Source organism: Chenopodium album, chromosome 3 (genome assembly GCF_948465745.1).
Source record: "Chenopodium album chromosome 3, dcCheAlbu1.1, whole genome shotgun sequence".
Taxonomy (NCBI): Eukaryota; Viridiplantae; Streptophyta; class Magnoliopsida; order Caryophyllales; family Amaranthaceae; genus Chenopodium; species Chenopodium album.
Window position 1 is genome coordinate 81,439,902 of NC_137836.1, and position 27,470 is coordinate 81,467,371.

The 27,470-nt window shown below is 35.9% G+C and overlaps 3 protein-coding genes across 6 annotated transcripts; all 3 read left to right on the forward strand.

Annotated features, from left to right (window-relative positions):
* Positions 1 to 1,416: 1,416 nt before the first annotated feature.
* On the forward strand, positions 1,417 to 18,866 carry LOC145619529 (uncharacterized). 3 transcript variants are annotated; one of them, XR_014108154.1, is made up of 4 exons: positions 1,417 to 1,532; positions 1,782 to 1,911; positions 17,984 to 18,194; positions 18,289 to 18,858. XR_014108154.1 is itself a non-coding variant. In XM_081674248.1 (2 exons), the coding sequence occupies exons 1-2, from the start codon at positions 1,687 to 1,689 to the stop codon at positions 18,083 to 18,085; spliced, it is 327 nt and encodes a 108-aa protein (XP_081530374.1). In that variant the 5' UTR covers positions 1,423 to 1,686; the 3' UTR covers positions 18,086 to 18,866. The 3 variants fall into 3 exon arrangements, 1 of the variants encoding a protein (XP_081530374.1); XR_014108149.1 differs by having other exon boundaries at positions 1,423 to 1,911; positions 18,289 to 18,860; XM_081674248.1 differs by having other exon boundaries at positions 1,423 to 1,911; positions 17,984 to 18,866.
* A 227-nt stretch (positions 18,867 to 19,093) lies between these two features.
* LOC145619544 (cationic peroxidase 2-like) lies at positions 19,094 to 21,735 on the forward strand. 2 transcript variants are annotated; one of them, XM_081674259.1, is made up of 5 exons: positions 19,094 to 19,443; positions 19,563 to 20,455; positions 20,549 to 20,728; positions 20,814 to 20,976; positions 21,079 to 21,735. In XM_081674259.1, the coding sequence occupies exons 2-5, from the start codon at positions 20,219 to 20,221 to the stop codon at positions 21,480 to 21,482; spliced, it is 984 nt and encodes a 327-aa protein (XP_081530385.1). In that variant the 5' UTR covers positions 19,094 to 19,443; positions 19,563 to 20,218; the 3' UTR covers positions 21,483 to 21,735. The 2 variants fall into 2 exon arrangements, with proteins under 2 accessions (XP_081530385.1, XP_081530393.1); XM_081674267.1 differs by lacking the exon at positions 19,094 to 19,443 and having other exon boundaries at positions 19,534 to 20,455.
* Positions 21,736 to 24,558: 2,823 nt separating this feature from the next.
* On the forward strand, positions 24,559 to 26,130 carry LOC145619559 (peroxidase 57-like). The gene is made up of 4 exons (XM_081674278.1): positions 24,559 to 24,825; positions 24,940 to 25,119; positions 25,311 to 25,476; positions 25,617 to 26,130. Exons 1-4 carry the CDS (start codon positions 24,601 to 24,603, stop codon positions 26,024 to 26,026), a joined length of 981 nt encoding a protein of 326 aa, XP_081530404.1. The 5' UTR covers positions 24,559 to 24,600; the 3' UTR covers positions 26,027 to 26,130.
* The last annotated feature ends 1,340 nt before the right edge of the window (positions 26,131 to 27,470 follow it).

A 27,470-nucleotide genomic window follows, 5' to 3' on the forward strand; every position in this document is an offset into this window, starting at 1 on the left:
GCATTATTTTGACTTTTTAAATAATTCATATATACCTGAAGTCTTACCATATTATATACAGCGCTCCAATATGTATGAAACATACCATTACTTTAGGGTTGCATTCTTGCAAATCAGAATCCAAAAGTATCACTCTCTTTATTGTTCAAATAATTGCAAAACACTTACCACCCCTTATGTTATTAGACATTTAGCCCTATAACCATCATTATAATTGTTATTGGCTTTGATGTCCATATATCAAATATGTAACCAAAGTTATTAAGGAGTAATATAGAAGACACTGGAATCTAGTGATTACTGTTAAGGTTCATGGGTATATCCGTACATAGTAAATTTGAAAATTTTGATAGGTATATTATAAATAACGTGATAACTCAAGGTATCTTGTGTGGAAAAAAAAAAAAAAAAAAAAAAAACAGAAAGGTACTACATTTATGTCGTGGGCTTTAGTCATCATTTACAGTATTGGGCTTCTGTGATTAATGAGCCCATCACAAGCCCAAGCCCAAGCCCATTACGACACAAGTATCAATTCGGTCTAACCTCTAATGGAGGTTGAAGAACAATAGCAACCATTACTCTCCATTTTAGGTACCTTTTCTTGTTCTTTTCTTTTGTAATTTTATATTTTCATGGTTTTCCTTACATATAGTCGGATTTCATTTTCTTGGAAAAAATTGTTTATTTTGTTGATAGTAAAATACGAAATTATAGTTCTAATTTTAGGTTTCTGGGTTTGTGACTGTTGTTTAAAAGTTTGTAACTTTATGTTTAGTTGGATACTGGTCTAATCCACCCAAAAAAAAAAAAGAGGAGAAATTAGGGAACTATTGGGAATTTAATATAAATGAATTTGATCATGTAATTGGGTAATGATAATAAGTTAATAACCTTTAAAGTAGAGTTTGGTATATCTGAAATGTTACTTAGTCATTTCTTGATTTCTAGTTTCAGGGTATTTCTGTTTTGGTATCTGTTAAATGACTACTCTGATCATGAGCTACAATTTGTGTCTGATAAAACTACTTTTGGTCAATCACACTTGATTTCAGCATATGCCTACTACAGGTATTTGAAAATAATAAAGATTACTGCCCCTTTTATTTGCCGATGTCTGGTCAAGAAATTTCGATTGTAAGCTGTCACCTTTATACTAGCATATTGAACTTGTTTCGATATGTAAGTCATCTGAGCAAATAATGCAGGACATGTTGATTCTGCTCTTTTCATTTCTCTACAGCAGTCTAGCTCCAAGGGTCTTTAAGTATTTTTGCTCTAGTTTATAGCCGTTATTTGCATAATCTTTGTAATAGTCATGGACTGGTAATGAGTTGTAATGTCTAGCTACTTTTTTGTCCTCTAGCTTGTATATATTCTGCACTCTCAGACTTTGGACAAATAATGAGAAATGACCTAAATTCTCTCTGCCTCTCTGCCTCATTCTCTTACATTCTCTGCATCATAAATTTCTGAGCTAATCCTCTTGCACCTATTGCAATATTTCACTCTTCATGATATCAGAGCCATAGGTGTGACATCGGGATTGAAGAACTCAGCCTTTGTTCTATTTCTGTGGTCATTGATTTTCTCATTTGATAATATTCATAAAAATCTTCTCTTTATTGCTCCTGTGTTTTACAGAGTGATTTCCAACCTGAAAAATTGTGTCTTTATTTCTCCATCATGGCAGCAGACACTACTAGTCCTTTATATCTGCATCCAAATGATGGATCTTATTCCATTTCTGTTGATAAGCTCACAGGAGCAGCTGATTACAGGTCGTGGAGAAGGTCGATGGAAATTGCTCTCTCCTCAAAGAGAAAGCTTGGTTTCGTTACAGGCACTATGCTCAGATCTGCATACACTGATGCAGCAAAAATGGAGCAGTGGGATACATGCAACTTTATGGTAATTTCCTGGATTCACTCTTGCTTGTCAGACACAATAAAAAAATATGTTCTTTATATTAATACTGCTAGAGAAACATGGATACAACTTGAAAAACGTTTTTCAATGGCAAATGGATCTAGAAAGTATAAACTGAACAAAGATATTTACAGTCTTAAGCAGCAACATGATTCTGTAAATGTGTATTACACTAGTTTGTCAAGCTTGTGGGAAGAACTAGATGCTATGAATATACTTCCTACTATGTCTGAAAGTTCAGCTGAAGTGAGGAACTTGTTGAATACAATTTCTAAATATCAAGAAGAGAGTAAACTGTTCCAATTTTTAAATGGCCTAGATGATAGTTATAGTGCCATAAGAAGTCAAATTTTGATGCAAACTCCTCTTCCTACTGTTGAGTCTGCTTGCTCAATGTTGCAACAAGAAGAAAGTCAAAGGGATGTGCTTGAGTTTGCTGGTATTGAACCAGGAAGTTCTGCTATGTATAGCAAGCAGCAGTCTTCACAGTTTGGTCAGGGAAATGAAAAAAATCTGACTTGTGGAGCATGTGGTGGCAAGGGCCATTCTCAAAAAAGGTGTTGGACTGTTGTAGGATATCCCAAATGGCATCACAAACACAAGTCCATGCCTGCCAAACTTGCATCAAAACCTCAAGAACAAAAATGGTCTGGTATGAAATTTTCTCCTAAGGTTGCAGCAGTTGCTCACACAACTGCTGGTGGCACTGTTACTTTAACTCAAGAACAGTTTGCTCAGCTCTTGAATCATGGTTCAACATCAAATTCTGCTGTACAGCAAAAGGGAGAAGAAACTGATGAAGAATTGGAAAATTTCTTTGGGATGGTATCCTGTCTGTCTGCAGCAAAAATTTCTGAAGACTGGATTATTGACTCAGGGGCTTCAGATCACATTACCTCCTCTGTGAACAAACTGTCAAATCCTTTGCCAGTTGAGTCAAAGCTGAAAATCAATCTGCCAACAGGAGATACTTCTCTCATTTCTCATGTGGGTTCTGTTGAACTTACCAACTCTCTGGTACTGAGAAATGTTCTCTGTGTTCCAAATTTCAGACATAATTTGCTGTCTGTAAACAAGCTGGTAAAAGACTCTCAGTGTGAAGTGGCTTTCTATGGGACTCACTGTGTGATCAGAGACATAAACACAAAGAGAATCAAGGGTCTGGGAAAGATGAAAAATGGGTTGTATTACTTGATTAACAGACCATTTGATCAAGAGTTGAATGAAAATCAACTGACTGGTGACTTGAATGCTAGAGATCTTGCTGGAATCAGTCACACTTCTCTCAGTGTGACAGCAAAGACAGAAAAAGTGCCATTTGCTGTCTGGCACCACAGGTTGGGGCATGCCTTAATCAGCAAACTGAAGCACATTGACCCTGTGTTGAGTCACTTAAGGTTTTGAGTGATGACAAACAGCTGACTAGCTGGTTCTTGTTGGTTTTATATTATATCAACTGACATTTTGAACAGGAACAGCTATCCCAAGTACTTGAGGCAATATGAAGTCCTTTTGAATCAAAGCATTCAAGAAATCTGTATCAGAATGTTCTATCAAGGAAGGCCGTCAAGACTTGAAGATTATGAAGTCTCTTAGATTAGGATAGTTGATCTTTGTAGTCTTTATAATGTTAAGTGTGCATGGATGTTTGTACGTGAGCTATTTGTATCCCTTACTTAGAGTATTTAGTGTTGTAGAGATCAGGAAAAGTTGACCTGATCCCTAGGACATTAACAGGTCAGGAAACAGCTGCTTCGTAGCTTGTTTCATGAACCTGGACATTAGTTCAGTAAATATTTTCTGGAATATATATTTCCTATCCTTAGAGAATATTTACTAAACTAATTGATTCAGTTTATGCAAAGTTGGAGATGAATTATTTCGCATATAACTTAGAATATATTATTCTACCCATTTATGGAAAGTAGAATAATATCTTAGAATATCTCTTATTTACAAAATAAAAGATATTCTATTTACCTAAGTTATGATCTGAAAAGATCACGAAAGATTTCATCTCCCAACCTTATAAAAGCATAAACTCGATCAGAATTTCGAGTGAGCTTTTCTGAAAAAAATTCTCTATCTTTGAAAGCTCGAAATACACTCTAAGGGAAATAGTTAGTTCATCTCTTACAAACTATTTATGCACACAGTAAGAATTGTTTTGTAATTATCTCTTGTAAGCTTTGAGTGGAAGCATTTAGAGGGAAACAAAGGGTTTGTATTGAATCACTAAGAGGTTAGTGATTGGGTAGCATTTACGAGTGTGAGTGCAAGTGCTTCTGAGTTCAAGTGCTAAGTGACACCTAGAGTTAGGTGTGGGGATCACGAGTGTGATCATTTGTAATTGCTTTTGTTTTTCAGAGTTGATTAATAAAAGTAATTAGGGTAGTGGAGGACGTAGGCTCAGAGTTGAGCTGAACCTCGTTAAATCTTTGTGTTGATTATTTATTGTATTTTCTGTTTCCGCTGCAGGACCAGTTCATCACCTGGTCCCCCTACATAAATAGAAGAAAATCCAATAATTCCTAACACTGCCCTGTACTCAATTCAACCCCCCCCCCTTCTTGAGTACCAGCTGCACTTTCAATTGGTATCAGAGCCTCGGCTTCTTGTAAGGGTAATACCTAGAGAAGTAGATCATGAGTACTCAGGAAATGAATGCTATGGGATATGACAACAAGACACCGAAGTTCAATGGGAAGAACTATGCATGGTGGAAGAACAGAATCAAGAACATCATCATTGGCATTGATTATGAATGCTGGTTGGTTGTTAAGAATGGTCCCTTGACCATTGAGAAGTCTGATCCAGAAGGGAAGCTAGTCCCAAAGACTGAAGATGAATACATCTCCACTGATTACAAAAAGCTGGAGAAAAATGCTAAGGCTATGTCAATACTGCAACAGGCCATTGCTGAGAATGAGACAAACAGGATCTCAGCATGCACCACTGCCAAGGAGATCTGGGATACCCTTGAACTTGCCTTTGAGGGTACCAGTGAGGTAAAGAGGTCTAAAATTGATTTACTTATGTCAAAATATGAATCTTTTAATATGTTTAAGGATGAAGATATTAATACTTGTTTTGGTAGATTCATGACTATTGTAAATGATTTAAAATCTCTTGGTAAAAGCTTTACTGATGAAGATCTTGTTAGAAAGATTTTGAGAAGTTTGACAGGTGAATGGACTCCCAAGGTTACATCCATTTATGAAGCAAAGGATCTTTCAATTCTATCAGTTGAACAGCTGATAGGTTCCCTCATGACCCATGAAATGCTGGTTGGATCTAAGTCAGAGAAGGTACCAGCAAAAGGAATTGCACTAAAGGGAACAGTCGAAGATGAGGATGATGAGATAGGAATGATGGCTAGAAGGTTTGAAAGAAGTTTCAGAAACCAGAAGGGAAAATTCATCAAGGGTAAGTTTAATAATGCATCAAATAAAAAATCTAACAACTTCTCTGCAACAGGATGCTTTAAGTGTGGTGAGAAGGGACACCTTGTGAAGAATTGTCCTCAATGGAAGGACAACCAGTCCAAGGAAGCAGACAAGATGGCCTACAAAAAGGCCATGGTTGCTGCTGTCTGGGGAGATACAGACAGTGATGAAGAGGGAGATGATTCAAGTCAGTCAGATGTATGTATGACAGCAATACTGAATCAAAGTTCAGAAGAAGGTACCAGGAACAGCAGAGAAACCAGCTCAGATGTCCACTGCCTCATGGCAAAGAAGCACCCCTTGGATCAACATCAGGTAAACATTGATCAGATCAAAAAGGATATGCTCTTTTATGATAGAGAAAACTTGATGGAATGTGCTAGTAGTGCTTTAGATCAATGTTTAGAACTTGGAATTGCTTATCATGATTTTAAGAGAAAGTTTAAAGAAAAGTCTAAAGAATATGATATTGCTAATTCAAGTTGTGATCTGTTGGAAAGTGTCTGTGCTAACTTGAAGCAGGAAGTAGCTGAACTAGAGATTGCTTTAGATCAAAGCAAACTTGAAATTCAGAGAATAAAATCTGATATGGGTTTGTGTGATGACAGTGATGATGAATGTGAGAAACAGTTTACAAGTTGTGTCATTAATGTGCTTGATTATAGTGGTGATGACTTGTATGACTTTGATAGTATAAAATCTAGGGCAAGTGCTCTAAATAGGTCTAAACTGTTAGAAGGATTCAACTTGTTAGTTGATGATGTAGAGGAACTATATAAAGCATATGTCCTAGTTAAGAACAGCAAAAGTACTGGTTCTGAAACTGTTTCTAGTAATATGCATGATGAATGTGAAGCTAAAATTTGTAGCTTGCAGGTTGAGTTAGCCCAGCTTAGAAAGACTAATTCATGTGATTCTGTAGTTTTGCATGATTCAAATATTTCAAAATTGCAAGCTGAGCTTGAAAGAGCTAAGCTTGACTTTGAGATAGTTGTTGACCAGAATTTATCCCTGCATGAGAAAATGAACTTAAAGGACAGAGATTTCATAGAATTTAAGAAGAGAATGGATAAAGTCCTCCAATCCCAGAACTCATTGAACCAGTTAACTTTAACTGCTAGAAACAGTGGTAGAAGGGGACTTGGTTATACTGGGAAGGGGAACAGGAGGAACTGGTCTCCCAGAGATACTACATGGTTACAGGAATATAAGAAAGGTAAGTATGTCTTAGCAAAAGACATGCATGTATGCTATCATTGTGGCAAGAATGGCCATAAGAAATATGAGTGTAAAGACAGGAAAAGTAGATTGGATAAAAATAAGAAAAATGTTAAGCAGATTTGGGTTAGAAAAGACTTGCTTGAATCTGTTGTTGGAAAGGGACCCAAAAAGATTTGGGTTCCTAAAGCTAGTGTTTGAATTTCCTGTGCAGGCTGAAGTGAGAGACAATACCTACTGGTATTTGGACAGTGGCTGCTCAAGACACATGTCAGGGGATAGGAAACAGTTTCTCTCACTTACAGCTCATGAAGGGGGAAAGGTGACTTTTGGTGATAACAGCAAAGGTACCATTCTTGGAATTGGTAAGGTTGGTAAGTCACTTTCCCATGCTATTAGTGATGTATATTATGTTGATGGTTTACAACATAATCTCTTGAGTATTTCACAATTATGTGATAAAGGTAATAAAGTTGAGTTCAAAGACAACCTTTGTCACATAGTGAATTTGCAAACAAATGAACTTGTCTGCCAGGGATTCAGACATGAAAACGTTTACATTACTTATTTAAACCAAATCCCTGAGAACAAGTCCATCTGTTTGAGTGTTGTTTCTGATAGGGACCAGTGGCTTTGGCATAAAAGGATGGGGCATGTCAGCTTTAGACTTCTCAACAAACTCAGGTCTCAAGAATTGGTGATAGGCCTGCCTAACATCAAGTTTGAAGCAGATAGAGTTTGTGAAGAATGTGCTAAAGGGAAACAGGTCAAATCCTTTTTTAAGCCAAAGAAAACTATCAGTACCAGCAGACCTCTAGAACTTATTCATATTGATTTATGTGGACCCATGAGAGTCCAAAGTAGAAATGGTTCTAGATATGTGTGTGTCATTGTTGATGATTATTCCAGATACACATGGACTCTATTTCTGTCTTCTAAAGATGAAACTTTTGATGAGTTTATTGTGTTAGTAAAGCAGGTTCAGAACAAGATCAATCATCAACTGGCTGCCATAAGATCTGATCATGGATCAGAGTTTGATAACTCTAGCTTCATAGAGTTCTGCAGGGAACATGGAGTTTCTCACAATTTCTCTGCCCCAAGAACTCCTCAACAAAATGGGGTAGTTGAGAGGAAGAACAGGACTTTGGAAGAAATGGCAAGAACAATGCTCATTGAGAGTTGTCTCCCCAAGTCTTTTTGGGCAGAAGCTGTAAATACAGCTTGTCACATGTTAAATAGGTTGATGTTAAGGCCTCAAATGAAGAAGACTCCATATGAACTACTTATAGGAAGGAAACCAAACATAGCATACTTCAGAACCTTTGGTTGTAAGTGTTATGTGCATAATAATGGTAAGAACAGCTTGGATAAATTTGATCCAAGAAGTGATGAAGCTGTTTTCCTTGGTTATTCTTCTCACAGTAAGGCATATAAAGTATTCAATAAGAAAACTTTGTGTGCTGAAGAAAGTGTTCATGTAGTCTTTGATGAATTTAACATGTGTTGTGAGAATGTGCAGGTTGATGACTTAGATGAGATAGGACTTTTGTATTTTACAGGAGAATCAACTGTTGTTTCCTTAGAAGAACCAGGTTCACCTACTGGTTCACCAGATGCTGCTGGTGAAGGACTTGGTCACAATGAAGGAGATCCTCAACAAGTAGATACTCATGAGGATGGAGATGAAGGCCCCCAAGTAAATGGAGAAAGCAACACCTCAGGGGGAACAGAAAACTTTCAGGACAAGTTTTCCACCCAGGTAAGGGAGGTAGGGGGAACATCTCAGCATACTGGTCCATCTGTGCAAAACCAATTCGATGGCACAAATGAACCAGGGATGCATGATGGTTCTGATGGATTAAATGAGAATGCACCTAGATCTAGCATTTTTAAATATAAATCTTCTCATCCTACTGAACAAATTCTGAGTGATATCAGTAGAGGCATTCAGACTAGGAGAGCTGTTTATGAAAACTTTTGTGCATTTTTCTCATTTTTATCTAATATAGAACCAACTGACTACAAGATGGCTTTAAAAGATCCTGATTGGGTTTTGGCTATGCAAGATGAATTAAATCAATTTGAAAGAAATAAAGTGTGGCATCTTGAGCCAAGACCTGAGAACAGGTCAGTCATAGGTACCAGGTGGGTCTTCAGAAACAAATTGGATGATCTGGGTACTATAGTCAGAAACAAAGCTAGACTGGTCGTGCAAGGTTATAATCAGCAAGAAGGCATTGATTATGATGAAACCTTTGCCCCAGTAGCTAGACTTGAGGCAATAAGGATCTTGATTGCCTTTGCTGCTCATAAGAACATTAAGCTCTTTCAAATGGATGTTAAGACAGCATTTCTTAATGGTTATTTGAAAGAAGAAGTATATGTTGAGCAGCCCCCTGGCTTTGCTGATAGTCAATTCCCAAATCATGTATATAAGCTGGACAAGGCACTCTATGGTCTTAAACAAGCTCCTAGAGCTTGGTATGAAAGGCTGTCCAACTTTCTGATGGAACATGACTATAGAAGGGGAACGGTTGATAAGACCCTCTTTATCAAAACCAGGAATTTTGATTTGATTGTAGTACAGATATATGTAGATGATATAATATTTGGTGCTACTAATCAAATTTTGTGTAGTGAGTTTGCAGATCTGATGCAAAGTGAATTTGAGATGAGCATGATGGGAGAACTAGGATTCTTCCTAGGATTGCAGATCAAGCAAACAGTTGATGGGATCATGATACATCAACAGAAGTATCTAAAGGAACTAATCAAGAAGTATGGATTGCAAGACAGTAAATCATATGCAACTCCAATACCTACAAATGCAAAGCTAGACAGTGATGATAAAGGAGAGAGTGTGGAAGCTACACTGTTTAGAGGTATGATTGGTTCTCTTCTCTACTTGACAGCTAGTAGGCCAGGTATAGTGTTTTCTGTGGGATTGTGTGCACGTTTTCAAAGCAATCCCAAAGAATCTCACCTAAAGGCTGTTAAGAGAATACTTAGATACTTAGTAGGAACAGATGATCTGTACTTGTGGTACCCCAAAGGTGGTTCAATTGAACTATTAGGATACACAGATGCAGATTATGCTGGATTCCTAGTAGACAGAAAGAGCACATCTGGTATGGCACATTTCTTAGGTCCCTGCTTGATTTCATGGGGATCAAAGAAACAAAATTCTGTTGCTTTATCCACAGCAGAATCTGAATACATAGCTGCTGCAGCTTGCTGCTCCCAGCTGTTGTGGATAAGGAACCAGTTGAAAGATTTTGGTATTTTCTATGAAAATGTACCTATTTTATGTGATAATACAAGTGCTATTAACATTTCTAAGAATCCTGTGCAGCATTCCAGGACAAAGCATATTGAGATAAGACATCATTTCCTAAGAGATAATGTTGAGAAAGGTCTTGTAGAGCTGAGTTTTTGCAACAGTGAAGAACAAATTGCAGATATCTTCACTAAGCCATTGGGTAAAGAGTCTTTCTGCAAGTTTAGAGTCATGTTAGGTCTGACTAGGTCAAACTAAGAGACCTCTCTCAGCTGTTTTCCCCAATGATTGGCTAATTAAGTATTCTTTAAATGTGTGCGTGCATCATACCTTTGCAATTTGTCTATTATCTCAATGTTAATTGCTTATCTCTATGTGAGCAATATTGTAGCTAATCACTTTCAGGATTGAAGGTCATATTGAACAGATAAGCAACTGTTTCAGTAACCCTACCAGTAGAGGAAACAGCAGCAAATACGAACGGATTAATTTTGAAATTAATTTCAAATTAAACCGTGAGAAAATATTTTTTATATTCTTATTTGATTTTAAAATCTTTCAAATATGGCAGTTATTTTCCTCTGACGGCAATTTGATCTGACAGTTGCAATTATGGGCAGTTGTTCATTTATGGAAGTTATTTCCAAATTAAAATAACTTCCAAATATCTTCTGATCCTCTGATTTTATTTCTGATTGTCTCTATAATTTCTCTTGCTATATATTTGCTTCCCTTTCCTTGCTCCGTGATTATTCATCATTCATCAAAAATTCTCAACTTCTCTCTCTACACAAGATCAATTCTTCGAAGCTTAGACTAGCAACAATGGTGAGAAAGGCTGGAACTGGAAGGAAAGGAGGAAGGAAAGGAGGTTCCAAAGGAAGTTTGGCTAGTTCCCCCTCTTCAAAATCTCAAGAAACAATCAAGGATGTTCTTATGAACGTCTCTGAGCAGACTCCTTCACAAGCAACACCAGAAATCAACCCCTCTGAAACTGAACCCATCAAGGCCGTTCCCTTGAGACAAACTCCTTCAAAAGAGAATGTCTTGAAGGAAAAACCTGTTTCACCATCAAAGACTAAAACTTTAACCCCATCTCCACAAAAATCCAAATCCAAAAAGGCCCCAAAAGAAAAATCCATCGAAACCCTCACTCAAATAACTGAAACCGTTTCTTCAAACCCCAAATCACCATCTGAGGGGGAACCTGTTAAAAAGATAGCCAAGAAACTTGAAAAACAGTTAGAGGAAGTGGCTGATGAAGGATTGGATGAGGAGAAGGAGGACAAGAAGATGGAGGAGGATCTAGATGTAGTGGTGACCAAGGTGGTTGCTGGTACCACTACTGGTTCTGTAAGGAAAAGGCAGACTAGGGCTGCTTCAAAGGTCATTAAGGGCTCAGAAGAGAAGGAGACTACACCATCTGAGCCTAAGAGAGAAGAGAAAAGGAAAGCAACATCATCTGTTTCCCGTATCTCCAAGGCTGCTAAAGGTAAACAACCTGTTAACCCCAGTACTGGTGCAACTTCTTTAAGTTCTAGGACTGTGTTATCTGGTTGTGGTGTTGAGAATGAATATTTTGTAATTCCTGCTTTGAGTCAAGTTAAGGAACTTCTTGAGTTCCAAGGATGGATGTCTCTGTTTAATGATTTAAATGATGCTTTTGCTGGTCCTGTTCGTAAGTTCTTTGTTAATCTGAAGCAAAACATTGATATGTCTGTGGTATCAACTGTTTCTGGTAGTGTTGTACATGTTTCTGAGTCTGTTTTATCTGAGTTGCTGGGTATACCTAGAGATGGTTTTGGTAGATATAGCAGTGATGGGTGGCCCCTAATGGGAGGAGTAACACCTGAGGTGGTTACTCAGTTTTTGTTTGGAAAGAAGGAAGAAGCTGGTTCCCCTAGTGACTTTAGGGAGGCAATTATGTTGGTTCTGCACTCCATGTGTTTGAAGGTCTTTTTGCCCAAGGGTCAAGGCAGAGGTACTGTTAGGATCATGGACATGGTCCTGATCTATCTGATCATGAAAAAGGTTAAGGTTAATCTGCCAGCTCTAATGATGGAGCACATGCTGTACTGCCATGCTTCATCCCACAACTCCCTGCCCTACGGTTCCTTTATCTGCAAAATCATCAAGGAGCAGAATCCCAAGTTTTCTTTTTCTGGTGAGGTGGTGAGTCTTCAGTTGTTCTCCAAGAAAATACTCACTCAGAAGAAGATTGACTACTCTGGAAAGAGGCTGACTTTTGTAGGTCAAGAAAGTAGCCCAAGGGATGAAGGGAACCAGGAGGAAATCACTCCTGAGGATGTGGCAATGCTTCTTGCCAAGTTGGAAAGGCAGGATGAGAGGATAATAAAGTTGGCTGCCAGTCTAGTGCAGGCTGAAGAAGAAAGGAGGCTTGATAAGCTTATGAACAACAGGAAATTCCTCACTATTTGCAGGGTGATTGATCACCTGTTGCCCCCAGAGTCTGGGATGAAGTTTGACCCCGCACACTGTAGGATCATTGAGACGGATGATGAGGAATCCTCCAGTGAGAAGGGTCCTGATGCTGAAGAAGGAGAAGGCTCTGAGGAAGAAGAAAATGAATCTGATGAGGAAGAAGAAGAAGAGAAAGAGGAAACAGAAGAAAAGGAGAAGAAGGAAGAAGAAAAGACAGATGAGGAAGGGTCTGACTTCGAGGAGGAGATCAACCCAGAGGGTGAAGAAGAGGATGAAGATGATGATGAATGATCACTTCAGTCTCCCCCTCCCCTTCCATTAACTGCCATAATATTTGCTGTTCCCCCACACTGCTAGACTGTTTTTAATGCAGTGTGGTTTCTATTATGTTTCTAACCTTCTGGTGTGTAATCCTGAACAGTTTTAAGCTTTTTCAGTTTTATGTGATTGAATAACCTGTTTGTGCTAACCTGCAGCATTGAGATTGATCAGTGGTTGAAACTACTGATTTTTGGCTTACTTGCGATATTTTGGTGTGTAATTCTATTTTTTGAATGCTTTTTAATGATGCCAAAAGGGGGAAAAGCAGGTTGAAGTTTCTGAAAAGGCCTTGTTAGACAATTAGATTGAGTCTTTTATTTCCTTGAGTCAGATAATCACAAAAACAAGTTAAAATAGAGGGAACAGTTAGATTAACTAACTGTTTCAGTGTCTTTTTACAAAAATCCAAAAACAAGTTGTTTCTTTTAAATAAAGATGGCTATCCTGGTCAGTCATCAGTGTCATAAGTCTTTTACACAAGATATCCCTTGTGTAGAAAGTCTAGTAGAAAGTCTTGTCTTCTTAAGTGTAGATTAGAACTTTCTTTACTTTGCTGTTTCTCACTAACGTGCAGGTGCAGGAAACTTCAAAGTGTTTGTCATCATCAAAAAGGGGGAATTTGTTGAGTCACTTAAGGTTTTGAGTGATGACAAACAGCTGACTAGCTGGTTCTTGTTGGTTTTATATTATATCAACTGACATTTTGAACAGGAACAGCTATCCCAAGTACTTGAGGCAATATGAAGTCCTTTTGAATCAAAGCATTCAAGAAATCTGTATCAGAATGTTCTATCAAGGAAGGCCGTCAAGACTTGAAGATTATGAAGTCTCTTAGATTAGGATAGTTGATCTTTGTAGTCTTTATAATGTTAAGTGTGCATGGATGTTTGTACGTGAGCTATTTGTATCCCTTACTTAGAGTATTTAGTGTTGTAGAGATCAGGAAAAGTTGACCTGATCCCTAGGACATTAACAGGTCAGGAAACAGCTGCTTCGTAGCTTGTTTCATGAACCTGGACATTAGTTCAGTAAATATTTTCTGGAATATATATTTCCTATCCTTAGAGAATATTTACTAAACTAATTGATTCAGTTTATGCAAAGTTGGAGATGAATTATTTCGCATATAACTTAGAATATATTATTCTACCCATTTATGGAAAGTAGAATAATATCTTAGAATATCTCTTATTTACAAAATAAAAGATATTCTATTTACCTAAGTTATGATCTGAAAAGATCACGAAAGATTTCATCTCCCAACCTTATAAAAGCATAAACTCGATCAGAATTTCGAGTGAGCTTTTCTGAAAAAAATTCTCTATCTTTGAAAGCTCGAAATACACTCTAAGGGAAATAGTTAGTTCATCTCTTACAAACTATTTATGCACACAGTAAGAATTGTTTTGTAATTATCTCTTGTAAGCTTTGAGTGGAAGCATTTAGAGGGAAACAAAGGGTTTGTATTGAATCACTAAGAGGTTAGTGATTGGGTAGCATTTACGAGTGTGAGTGCAAGTGCTTCTGAGTTCAAGTGCTAAGTGACACCTAGAGTTAGGTGTGGGGATCACGAGTGTGATCATTTGTAATTGCTTTTGTTTTTCAGAGTTGATTAATAAAAGTAATTAGGGTAGTGGAGGACGTAGGCTCAGAGTTGAGCTGAACCTCGTTAAATCTTTGTGTTGATTATTTATTGTATTTTCTGTTTCCGCTGCAGGACCAGTTCATCACCTGGTCCCCCTACATAAATAGAAGAAAATCCAATAATTCCTAACACTGCCCTGTACTCAATTCAACCCCCCCCCTTCTTGAGTACCAGCTGCACTTTCACCCTGTGAAACAGACAATTTCCAAGAATAGCCAAGTCTGTGTAACTTGCCCATTGGCAAAGTTCACAAAACAACCATATCAGTTGAGTAACTCACATGCAAAGACACCTTTTGAACTTGTCCACATGGATATATGGGGTCCATACAAAGTGTGCACCAGGGGAAAATACAGGTATTTCTTGACCTTGGTAGATGATTTTTCCAGAATGACATGGGTATATCTGCTGCAACACAAGTCTGAAGCATTGACTCAATTCAAGGCCTTCAGTAATTATGCAAACACTCACTTTGATAAAAAAAATTAAATTCTTGAGATCAGACAATGCTCTGGAATTTGAAGATGGTCACTGCCAAGAATTCTTTGCAAATATGGGCATTATTCATCAAACCTCATGTGTTGACAAACCACAGCAAAATGCAAGAGTGGAAAGGAAGCACAGGCATATTCTTGAGATTTCAAGAGCAATTAGATTTCAAGCTGGGCTGAATCTGTCATTTTGGGGTGAGTGTGTGATGACTGCTGTCCATATAATCAATAGATTGCCAACTGAAATTCTGAAAAACAAATCTCCTTTTGAAATACTGTTCAAAAGTGTTCTTGATTACAGTCACATGAGAGTGTTTGGCTGCCTTGCTTTTGCATATACTCACTCTGTTCAAAAAGACAAGTTTCACATGAGAGGTTTGCCTTGTGTGTTTCTAGGCTATCCAGCAACTCAGAAAGGATACAGATTGCTTGATCTATCATCCAAAAAAATCTTTGTCTCAAGAGATGTAGTATTTCATGAAACAATATTTCCTTTTCAACTTCACTCAATTGACCATCTCATGAAACCTCTGCCCATACCTTTTCCACAAAATCCAACTCAAAACCAGCATTCATTTGTTGAGTGCAATGATGCCAATGATGATCAAGAGAGAACTGACCGTTCAGATCATGATACTGAGATTGATCTTGACTCTTCTCAACCTACAAACACAACACCTCAAACAACTTCTCAGCTTAGCCCACCTCAACCAACAAGACAAAGTTCAAACCAATAAAAGAGTCAACCTGGATGAAGGATTATATCCAACCAGGCAAGAAAAACAACAAACAAATTGCAAATGTAACTCTACAAGGAATCTTTCCTGAGTTTCATTGCTTTCTCACCACTCTCTCTGATACTGCTGATCCTATACATTTCAAGCATGCTGTGACAGAATCACATTGGGTGGAAGCCATGAATCAAGAGCTTAGTCAATGTGAAAAAAACAGAACTTGGGAAGTGATTCCTTTGCCACCTGGTAAAAAGGTGATAGGTTGCAAATGGATATACAAAACCAAGTTCAAGTCTGATGGCACAATTGAAAGACATAAAGCAAGGATTGTAGTTCTTGGGTGTAAACAACAATATGGGATAGACTACAAAGAGACTTTTGCCCCAGTGGCAAAAATGACAACTGTGAAAGCTATTTTAGCTATGGCTGCAATGTATGATTGGCACACCACTCAAATGAATGTGACCAATGCCTTCTTGAACGGTTCTGCTCCATGCAAAAATGGGCAACTTGTTTGCAAATTAAAAAAATCATTGTATGGTTTAAAACAAGCCCCGAGGCAATGGTTCTCAAAGCTATCTGACACAATCCTCTCATTTGGTTTTTGTCAGTCAAAAGCTGATTACAGTCTATTCACAAAGACCATTGGATCTCAATTCACAGCTATACTTGTTTATGTAGATGATCTGCTGATAACAGGTAACAGCATAGAAGAAATTGAAAAAGTCAAGTTGTTGCTCTCTTCTCAATTTCATATGAAGGATCTGGGTGATGTAAGATATTTCCTTGGCCTTGAAATAGACAGGTCTAATCATGGGATGTTTATTTCTCAAAGGAAGTACACTGCAGATTTGCTGAAAGAGTACGGCATGCTGCAAGTGAAACCATTGAAATTACCTATGGATTCTCATTTAAAGTTGAGTGCAGACAAGGGTGATCCTATTCACAATCCAGCACCATATCAACAGCTTCTTCGGAAATTGATATATCTCACTGTAACCCGACCAGATATCTCTTTCACTGTCCAAGTTCTCGGCCAATTTATGCACTCTCCTACTACTACACATATGCAAGCTGCAAAGAGACTGTTAAGATATCTTGCTGGAACCAGAAATCAAGGCATATTGCTAACTTCTTCATCTGCTGCTCAACTTACAGCTTATTGTGACAGTGATTGGGCTAGTTGTCCATTCTCTAGAAGGTCAACTACAGGTTATTGTATCCTTCTTGGAGACTCTCCAATTTCTTGGAAGTCAAAAAAACAACCTGTAGTTGCTAGATCTTCATCAGAAGTTGAATACAGAGCCATGGCTCTAACAGTGTGTGAAGTAACCTGGATTAAGGCTCTGCTGAAGGATCTCAACCTTACTCTTCTAGCCCCTACTGTTCTCAAGTGTGACAACCAGGCTGCTCTGGCAATTGCTGCAAACCCGGTGCTTCATGAACGCACCAAACATGTTGAAATAGATTGTCACTATGTGCGTGACATGATCAAGTCTGGTGATATACAAACTAAACATGTTCCCTCAAATGCTCAAGTTGCTGATGCTCTAACAAAAATCCTCACTGTCAAACAGCACTCTGATCTGCTTCTCAAGCTGGGAGTTCGATCTTCATCTCCCTCTCAGCTTGAGGGGGGGTAATGCAGGACATGCTGATTCTGCTCTTTTCATTTCTCTACAGCAGTCTAGCTCCAAGGGTCTTTAAGTATTTTTGCTCTAGTTTATAGCCGTTATTTGCATAATCTTTGTAATAGTCATGGACTGGTAATGAGCTGTAATGTCTAGCTACTTGTTTGTCCTCTAGCTTGTATATATTCTGCACTCTCAGACCTTGGACAAATAATGAGAAATGACCTAAATTCTCTCTGCCTCTCTGCCTCATTCTCTTACATTCTCTGCATCATAAATTTCTGAGCTAATCCTCTTGCACCTATTGCAATATTTCACTCTTCAACAAATGATAAAACTCAACCGACATTATTTGTATTTGGAATTTACAAGATCATAGATTCATAGATTAACATCCATGCTGCTAAATGTATCAGACATCCATAAAGCATGTGAACTTGTGTGTGAATATTTTCTATCTTGATTTGTGGAAATTCAGCTTTTTTTGCTTGCCACAAAATGCTAGCACTCTATAGAGTAAATCGATGATTAAAAATTGTTGGTGCATTCGTTTGCATTGCAAATGTTGAACTTTAGTTTCCTACATATTGTTGCTGTTTGCTGATGGTTATTCTTTACCAATTGTCAGAAAACTAGATTTAATTTGCAGAGAATGCAGGATACCAACTGGATTCTGGAGTCACCACTTTTTTCCTCTCCTTTTATTTTTCCTCTTCTGTAACGTTCAGTTGGCACAATATCATTAGCGATTTGATTATAAGCTGGCTGCATTTTTCTAATTTGATGATGTTTACAGCTTCCTAATATTTCAATTAGTGAAGTAGTATAAATTCTATGTTTTGGCAGGATCAGCATACGAATCAGCAATTGATGACATTAGAGCGACTTATCCTATGGAGGATGCAGCTTGCACTCTATGTTTCTTTGTTTTCATTTTGGTTGGTCTAGGAATTGGATGGCTGGCATGAACTCGATCATTGCCTGTTGAACTTTTTCGCCAAATGTACTGCATATTAATGCATCTGTCAAGGCACACCCATGGATACTTGATGGCAGTGTAAATTCATCCCCTCTCAATAATATTTAAGCAAATTTCTTTGTTGTATCCTCTGCATCCCATCTAAACGGAATTTTTGGTCTTTTGTTTTCAGGGACCAACAAAAAGCCACTAAATTAATGAGTTGGTTCAGTACTCTATGGAATCTGTGTTCTTCACTTGAATACTTAGTATCTATCTGTTCTCTTCACCTTAGTTACACTTATTTCATGTCTAATAAGTTTAAATGCGATAAGGTCTAATAAGTTCATATATATGAGTATTAGATAAGGTCTAATAAGTATAGAATCTTTAGATACATAAGGTAAGAGTTGATGAGTTCAGATAATAGAAGGACTGTTAAATTCAAATACTATAAGAGGTAATAAGCTCCAATCTAAAATAGTATTCTCTAGTGCCTTTTGAAGAAGCTTGCAGAATTTCTTAAGCTCTTTCTGTGTCTTTTTCTGAAATTTCTAGTCAGAACTCGAAAATATGATCTACTTCTACTTACATGGAATGTGTAAAATTTGTTACTTAGTTGTTAGTTGAAAGGGAAACTTTTTTATCTGAATGCCAGTTACTATATCTAGTTTAGATCCTCACAGTTTCCCTTGTGCCGTCTTTCTGTATTATGTTTTGCTGCATTAGTGTTATAATTCCTCCGTTCTATTAATATTGCAACAATGGACTTTTTGCACTATTCATCACTCTCGTTTGACCATATAATATGAGTTATACATTAAGCAAAATATAGTCAAGTGGGATCTTGTTAGGTTCGTCTCATAAAATACTTTCACAATATCAACTTTTTATAATTTTTACTTTTACACAATTATAGATATTTAGCATATAAAATGTGTTTTGGGATGCGGAATTTCCTCCTTGTTGCAATATTAACAGAACGGAGGAAGTATAGTTTAAAGAGTGTGCTTTCCGTGAGTCCTAATGTCGTTCTCCCTATACGAAATCTTCTTATCTTCTCATACAAGTGGAGTGTCTTCCCAGATTATGGTTTGCTTTAGGTATTATCATTTTCCTAAATTTATTTTCAAGGCTGTCTTTCAAATGGCTTTGGTCCCTGTGTCCCTGACACCCGTGACATGAGGTCACTAACTTCCTCAGTTCCTTGATATAACAGCATTAGGCTTATACATGGTGTTGGCACCGTCTTGTACTCTTAGTATTCAGTCACTCGAGCCAGATCATTTAGCTCCCCTTCTGTGACGGGCATCCATTCTCATGTGTCTTCTGATATGGCTTCACTGAGGTAAGTTATCAGTTATGCAGACATTCAAAACCAATCTTGTAAAAGGTCAAATGAGGAGATATTGTAAGTTGAAAAGTTAAAATTTGTCTTAAACTTAATGTTACTTTTCTTCTGTGCAGGTCATATTTTTTTAGCTGCCTTGATGAAAAGTTACTAAATGGGAAGATAGTACTCCATAGTTTGTAGCAATACAGATGGATCCTGAATTAGTGAAAGGTCGAAATCTGGTGCACTTGGTGTCATGGCGCGAGCTGCTCTTGAAGATATGTACAATTCATCTTAATTTTTCATGGTCAATCAATTTTTGCTGATTTAGAGGTGGTATCAATTTATGGATTATCCAATATAATCAAACACAACTAGAGCAATATACAAACATATAACCAACTAATGACTTTGTAAAAATAATTAGTGATATAGGCAATATACGGAGTATATATCTTGGATTGTTTATTTTTAATTCAGACGAAAGAACAAATTAGACCATTTCTCCCAAGTTAATTACTGTATTTTCATAGCAAACTTGTAAAATAAAATAAAGCTAGTGTTATCTACTTAGATAAGACTGAGAGCACGTCAATAGGCACTTCTATCCCACTTTCAGTAACAATCGTGTGCACAAGTTAATAACAAATAAAAAGTCCACTTCAAATTTTGAATGAAGTTTAAGGCCGCTCTTAATTTTGCTATATATACTCAAAGATTTCATTGTTTTTCTCCACACTACAATACATAATACCAATTCTAGTAGTAAAACTTTTCTAAGTAGCAAGTTATGGCAAGAGCAAAATCATCGACAATGGCGCTAGCCCTTGGGCTACTAGTGATGACCCTTGTTGGGGAGTGCTATGGCCAATGTGGTGACAATTTCAAGGTTGGTTACTACGATGGCAAGTGTGGCAAAGTCAATGTTGAGGCCATTGTTTTCCAAGTCGTCAAGAAGCATTTCAATGAAGACAAAGATACCATTGCTGATCTTATTCGCTTGCAATTTCATGATTGTTTCGTTAGGGTATGTGCTTGATCATTCTAAGTTATATTAAACCCATTTCCTAAGCTTACTCTGTTATAACTTATTTAACGAGTTTCAACTTTATATAAACAGGGATGTGACGCCTCAATTTTACTAGAAGGTGAAGACACAGAGAAAACTGCACGTAACAACCTTAGTGTTGATGGTTATGATATCATTGAAGATGCTAAAGTTGTCCTTGATAAATACTGCCCCGGCGTTGTCTCTTGTGCTGATATTATCATCCTAGCAGCAAGAGCTGCTACGTACTTGGTAAGTCTATACCCCTTTTTGTTCCACTTGACTTATAAAATTATTTCGCGTATTTTATTAACTCTTCTTTACCATGCGTATACAGGGTGGAGCAGAATGGTACGCAGTCGAAACAGGAAGAAAAGACGGTCGCACATCACTAGCAAGTGATGCCAAGCAGCTTCCAAGACGCGATATTCCAATCCCTGCTGCTGTAGATTTGTTTGCCAGTTTTGGATTAGACACACACGATTTCGTTTATCTTTTAGGTAATTAATCACTCTGAGATTGAGATTTCAATGTAAGTTAATTGCACGGTATTTTTGTAACATATAATTAACTAACTATCGGCGAATGAATATATAATACAGGTTGTCACACTGTTGGAACTGCACACTGTGAAAACATCGAAGACCGTCTATACAACTTCAATGGAGGAGCAGACCCTAGCATGAACTCTGATTTGGCCTCTTCCCTAAAAATGAAATGCCCTCGCAACGCTAACTCGACCGAGGAAGCATTCCTTGACCAAACTTATGGTAGTGAATTCGTACTAGACAATGCTTACTTCAAGAGAATAATAGAAGGCAAGGGAATTCTTAAAGTTGATCAAGAATTGGCTCTAGATCCTTTGACTAAGGACATTGTCATCCAAACGGCTGCCGACGAGACGATTTTTAGAACTAGAATTGGTCCATCTATGCGCAAAATGGGTTTAATTGGAGTTCTTACCGAAGGAGAAGTTAGAATTGGAACTTGCAAGAAGGTTCGCTAAGGAGTTTTGTTCATCACAAATTGGCTAATTGCCTAAAGTGTCACTAATTATATTAACAATCATTTGATTGATACCTTAATTACTTCATTATTATTGCATGTTAATGAGGGTTTGTTGTATTTGTTAAAGTTTCTTTTGATGTAATGTTATGTTTCTCCCATGTTGGGAATTATTGGTGTCTCCTAGGTATTAGGGGACTAAGTTATTATGGTATGTAATTGTATTTCAAAAACTAATTCCAATCACGTCTATTGTTTGATCGGGTTAACAAGTTCTTTGAAGGTAGTTTTTCAAACTAATTAAGGTGACTTTATGGAAAGGGAGAACATTTTTTTATAAAATATAAAAACCTATCTTGGCCTTAGCACATTTCATGTGCAACAGGCCACACTATATATGTGGTCATTTGTAATAACAAAGTAGGGAGAAAAACTTTTTTTCTATGAGAAATTACACTTCAATACCTTTTTTTTCTTTGGTAAGGAGAATTTTCTTACAAATAGAGAGAATAAAACTCCTCTCACAGAGGTGGAAGGAGAGTCTCAAACTAATTAGGCCAAACTTAATTCTCATCATGGTAAAAATTGTTACAAAAGATGGTTTGATGATATTTATTTTTGTCCAACGAATAAAGTATTATTAGTTACATTACATATATAGATCAGTTCAAAAGAATTTGCCAAAAATGTAGTCCAAAAGTAAAGGAAATTGATTTATTGATTATTACAAACAATAACAATCAATTTATAAGAAATGATAGAAAGGCTTTTTTTTTTTTTTTTTTTTTTTTTTTTTTTTTGAAAACTTATACTAGAAATTAAATTAGTTCATAGATCCGTGACCAAATTATGTTAAACGATCTAAAAGTTACCATCTCAATGATGACGACTTTCTAGTAATTAATCAATTATTTTTTCTGTGGAGGCGGATGCACCATGCTTGGTGCATTCAGTGTTCTTTAAAAAAAAGCGGAATGAATATTTAGCTATTGAGTAAAGAACATATAGCTATTTTGTAAAGAACATATAGCTATTTTATAAAGAACATCCAGTTTTATATTTTTTTTGTAAATCTAAAGAACATTTGTAATATTAGTAAAGAACATGATAATATTAAAGAACATTATTCATATAATAAATGTACATTTGGTATAAATGATCATGTATGTATATGAAAATGTACATTTTACTGTATTATAATGTACATTGTATTATATTCTAATGAACATATATGTTATAATGTTGGTTACATGTTATATGTACATTGTATTATTTGCATCATATAAGTATATGAAAAAAGAACATTTTACTTTATTTTAATGTACATTGTATTATTTGGATCTACAACTTTTTCTAAATTTGTCTATTTGCTTGTTTTCTTCTTCCAAAATATATTAATCGGTTGATCTTCTTCAAGAATTTCATTTTATTTCTCATTGCAACAACAAAATTATATCAAAATCGCAATTAATTTTCAATAAAATCAAATATTACAATTTTCAATCAAATTTATAAAAAACAAACACTCAAACTCAAAATAAACAAGTATGAATTAATGTAATATTACAATTTTCAATCAAATTTATAAAAAATTGAAATGATTTGTAATTAATGTATGGTAAAAAAAAATAATTATAGTACTATTTATCAATTTCATTATACAAAATTTCTTTTTAAAAAAATATATATACAAAATTGTTGCATAAAAAACTAATGCACATTATAAATGAACACTATGTTCTTTTATGTATATGTTCATGTACATTATAAATGGCTACTATGTTCTTTTATATGACCATGTTCATTAGTATATATCTGAATGTTCATTCTGCCTTTTTGTATTTTGGAGCGGATGCACCATGTGGATCGTGCATCCGCCTCCACGAACCAACTGTTATTATGAATTTGTTCCTCCAAAAAAAAAAAAAAAAAAAAAAAAGAATTTGTTATTGTAATATTGTGAAGGGTAACTAACTCCTTTCTATGAATATTACATCACTTGCTAAGTTTCACAAATATTGAAATATCTCACTGACAATTTTCAACTAATTAATTAATAGAGAATTTAGCAATACTAAAAGAATATGTAATCCTATGTTTATGCATGGATAATTAATCGAAAGTATAGCTAATAAACTTCATACACTAATCTATAATTCCTCTTTGAATGCTTATTGGTAACCCTGATTATGCATTTTAAATAATCCCAATTTTTATTGCCAACAATCATATTATTTGAACATGTCACGGCATTGAATAATGGTATGGCGTGTGGCATATAAGAATGAGTATTTCGGTATTTCCTAAAGGAAAAGTTGGTGTATAAATAAATAGTTTAAGTTAGAAAAATAAAACAAACACTTACTAAATGATCATTTTTTGTTTAATTAATCTCATATTATTGGACCTAACTCGATCGGTCTAGATGACTTAATCAATGAAAACTAAAGTAACACCCTCTTTTGGCTACCATAATGAATCATGTCCGGAGAATAATTATATTTATTTAAGACTAGGGGTATTTGTCTCTTCGGAAACATCTGATAAAATTGGAATGATATAGAGAGTTAAGACAAGGATAATTTTAAAAAAAAATAAATAAATAAATAAAAAATTCCTCATATTATCTTAGCATTGATTGATCTTTCCGATTAATAGCCGGCTAAACTATACTTCATAGAAGCATAAAAGAATTGCAAAACCAATGATGTAGATAAAATATGATCTCAATAAATCTTGAGTAGTTACATTCCAATTATGCATTTATATAAACAAAAAAAATGGGCTTTCAAAAGATAATGATATCAGAATGCCGGTCATTTCACATAAAATTATCAAGCTGACTATTCTTCTTAGCTAGGCATTAGCTATAACAGCTATGTAATTGACCAAGTAGTGCGTATCAGAACTAGAGATCTTGGAGTAGGCATTACCTTGAACCTAAATAATGCACGTTAATTGTGGTACAACTAGCCAACTCTTCATTAAACGTGACAACAAGTTACCAAATTATAAAAGCTTTAAAATTCAGCTATATTTACCCCTAGAATTCATACATTTTCTTCGCACAACAAAAAATCAAAAAAATAATAATTCTAGTTTTAGTGTTAAAAGAAGATATGGCAAGAGTGAAATCTTCAACGGTAGTACTAGCCCTTGTCCTCCTTCTAATGACCCTTGTAGGGGATTGTTATGGCGCCCTTGAAATCGGCTACTACAAGAAGAGATGTACCAAAGTCGATGCTGAGGCCATCGTCTTCTCCGTTGTTAAAAAGCATTTCGATGAAGATAAAGATACCGTTGCTGATCTTATTCGCTTGCAATTCCATGATTGTTTCGTTAGGGTAAGTGACAATGCAACTAACGTTCATTAATAATTTAAATTAATTATTACAACCCTTGTTATATTTTATGTACGTAGTATAATAATGCATGTATTGATTAAAAATAAAATGTAGGGTTGTGATGCATCAATTTTGCTTGAGGGTCAAGGGACCGAGAAAACTGCACCCCCAAACCTAAGTGTTCGTGGTTTTGAAATCGTTGAAGAGGCAAAGGTTGCTCTTGATAGAAGATGTCCTGGAATTGTCTCATGTGCTGACATTATTATCCTGGCCGCTAGAGATGCTACATTCTTGGTAAGCCACTAAGCCTTAATAATGTTAAACCTAGCTACAACATTTAATTTTACCTTGTTAAATTATATATGGCCTCTCAAATTTACAATTTGATAAACTCAAAAGTTAAACATTATACTATAAAAGACTTAAAAGTAATTACATATTGATTGTTTAATTTCCTTTGCTAATTCAATTTTACTCTACTCCAGGGTGGAGCATCTTGGTACAAGGTAGAAACTGGAAGAAAAGACGGTCGTATATCAAGATCGAGTGATGCACTTCAATTGCTTCCAAAGCCAAGCATCCCAGTCCCCCAAGCTGTTAAATTGTTTGCTCAACACGGCTTAAATACCGAGGACTTTGTATACCTTTTAGGTAATTATTCGTGTTCATAGGAGGCATGTAACACACACAAGAGTTACATAATGAACATTACACTTTCGTACGTATAGCTTAATCATATACAACGATATATAGTAATTTAATCACGTCGTGTATATATATTTGTTATACAGGTTGTCACACTGTTGGAACTTCACACTGTGACAATTTCCAAGACCGTCTATACAACTTCCACAACACTGGGAAACCAGACCCAGCCATGTCCGGTGGCTTGCTCAAATCCCTAAAGAAGACTTGTCCACGTAACACCGTGTCTAACAACGAGGCATTCCTTGATCAAACTAAGGGAAGCGAATTCGTTATGGACAATGGTTTCTTCAAGAAAATAATGAAAGGTGAAGGTATTCTAGAAGTTGATCAGCAATTAGCTATTCATCCTTTGACTAAGGACATTGTTAGAAGAGCTGCTGAGGACAATAGGGTATTTACGACGAAAATCGGTCCGGCTATGCGCAAATTGGCCTTAGTCGGAGTTAACACTAATGGTGAGGTTAGACTTGGAACATGCAAGAAGGTCCGCTAGAAATATTCGAATATTAATTAACCACATTTTTAACTTACAGTCATTTGATTGTACCTTGATTATTTCATTGTTTTGCTTCAATTTCTATAAGGAATTTTTGTTTGAATTCATTATATATGTACTCGTTCAAGTGTTTTTTCACTGTTATACTAATGCAATATTATTAATAAGTTTACTATACTTATAGTTGTGTCTTTAATTACTTCCTAGTGAATAATGTAGAATTTTAAATCTTATGATGAAAAGTTTTTTTTATCTTGCTATTGATTTTGATAGGAAATAAAACTCAAATAACAACATAGGAACATCAGTAATTAATAACGCCATTATTTCTGATGCTAATGTCCTTCCAATAGTTGAAAGAGATTGTTCGAGGATTATTGGTGGTGATGAATGTGGTCAAAACAATACTTTTCTCAATTTCCTCGAACTATAACGGACTATATCTTTTGGCAAAGGGCGTAAATGGTTTCCTAAACTATAGTCATAAATGATGACACATGAAAGCTAAGATAACATACAAATGATACAATCATGTACACTATTAATTAATAGCTACCAATTTAGCAAGTTTGGCCTAACAAGTCTAACACGGTTATTAGGCCCAAAAACATGTGATGAGTTTCAGGTTAAAGGTTGTGAAAAATCGACAAAGACAAAACAACTATTCCGTAGTACATACGACTCTGTAGAACCTTCCTATTACATACGTAGTGTAAAATTTCATGTACCTAAGAGACTTGCCCTTAGCTAGAAGGCCTCTCATGAGTCATGACTAACCTTTGGACTTCTACAGTCCATTATTATTTTACTCTATTTTAAACTTATATTTTTAAAATAAGTGAAAATAACGTGAATAAATTGTAACCTTAGAGTAGCTCGTTTATGTTATCGCCCAATACATTATTTCAAGTTTCGATCAGTTAGCAAATAAATGTGAAGCACTGGGTGAGGAAATTCTTGTATAATGACACCACAAGTCCACAACTACAGACAGAACAAGTCACATGGACTAGTTCATGAAGTATCTTCCTCAAGACAATAACCCATTTTTTTAATCTTTATTTCTTTCGTATGTTATTTGCTCAGAGTATTCAGCAATAATTTAAAGTACTTCGTTTTTTTTTGGGTATTAAATTGTACAAGTCCTTCGTACATTACTTCCTGTTTTCTTGTGGAGAATTTGTAGTGCAATTGTGCGAATACTCGGCAAAATCTGAGTCAGATTAAACAATTGAAACACCAATTCAACAATCTACTTAAATAATGGGGAGCCTATTTCAAATGTGGTCTAATTTTATTGTGCTTTTTATTTTATTTTTTTATATGCAGTACAGTACAATACATTAATTTATTATTTTATACTAAATTAATCGAAATGTACTTAAATACTACCCCCTTCCTTTCTGAATGTCTTCATGCTTTGATTTTTAGCACAACTTTA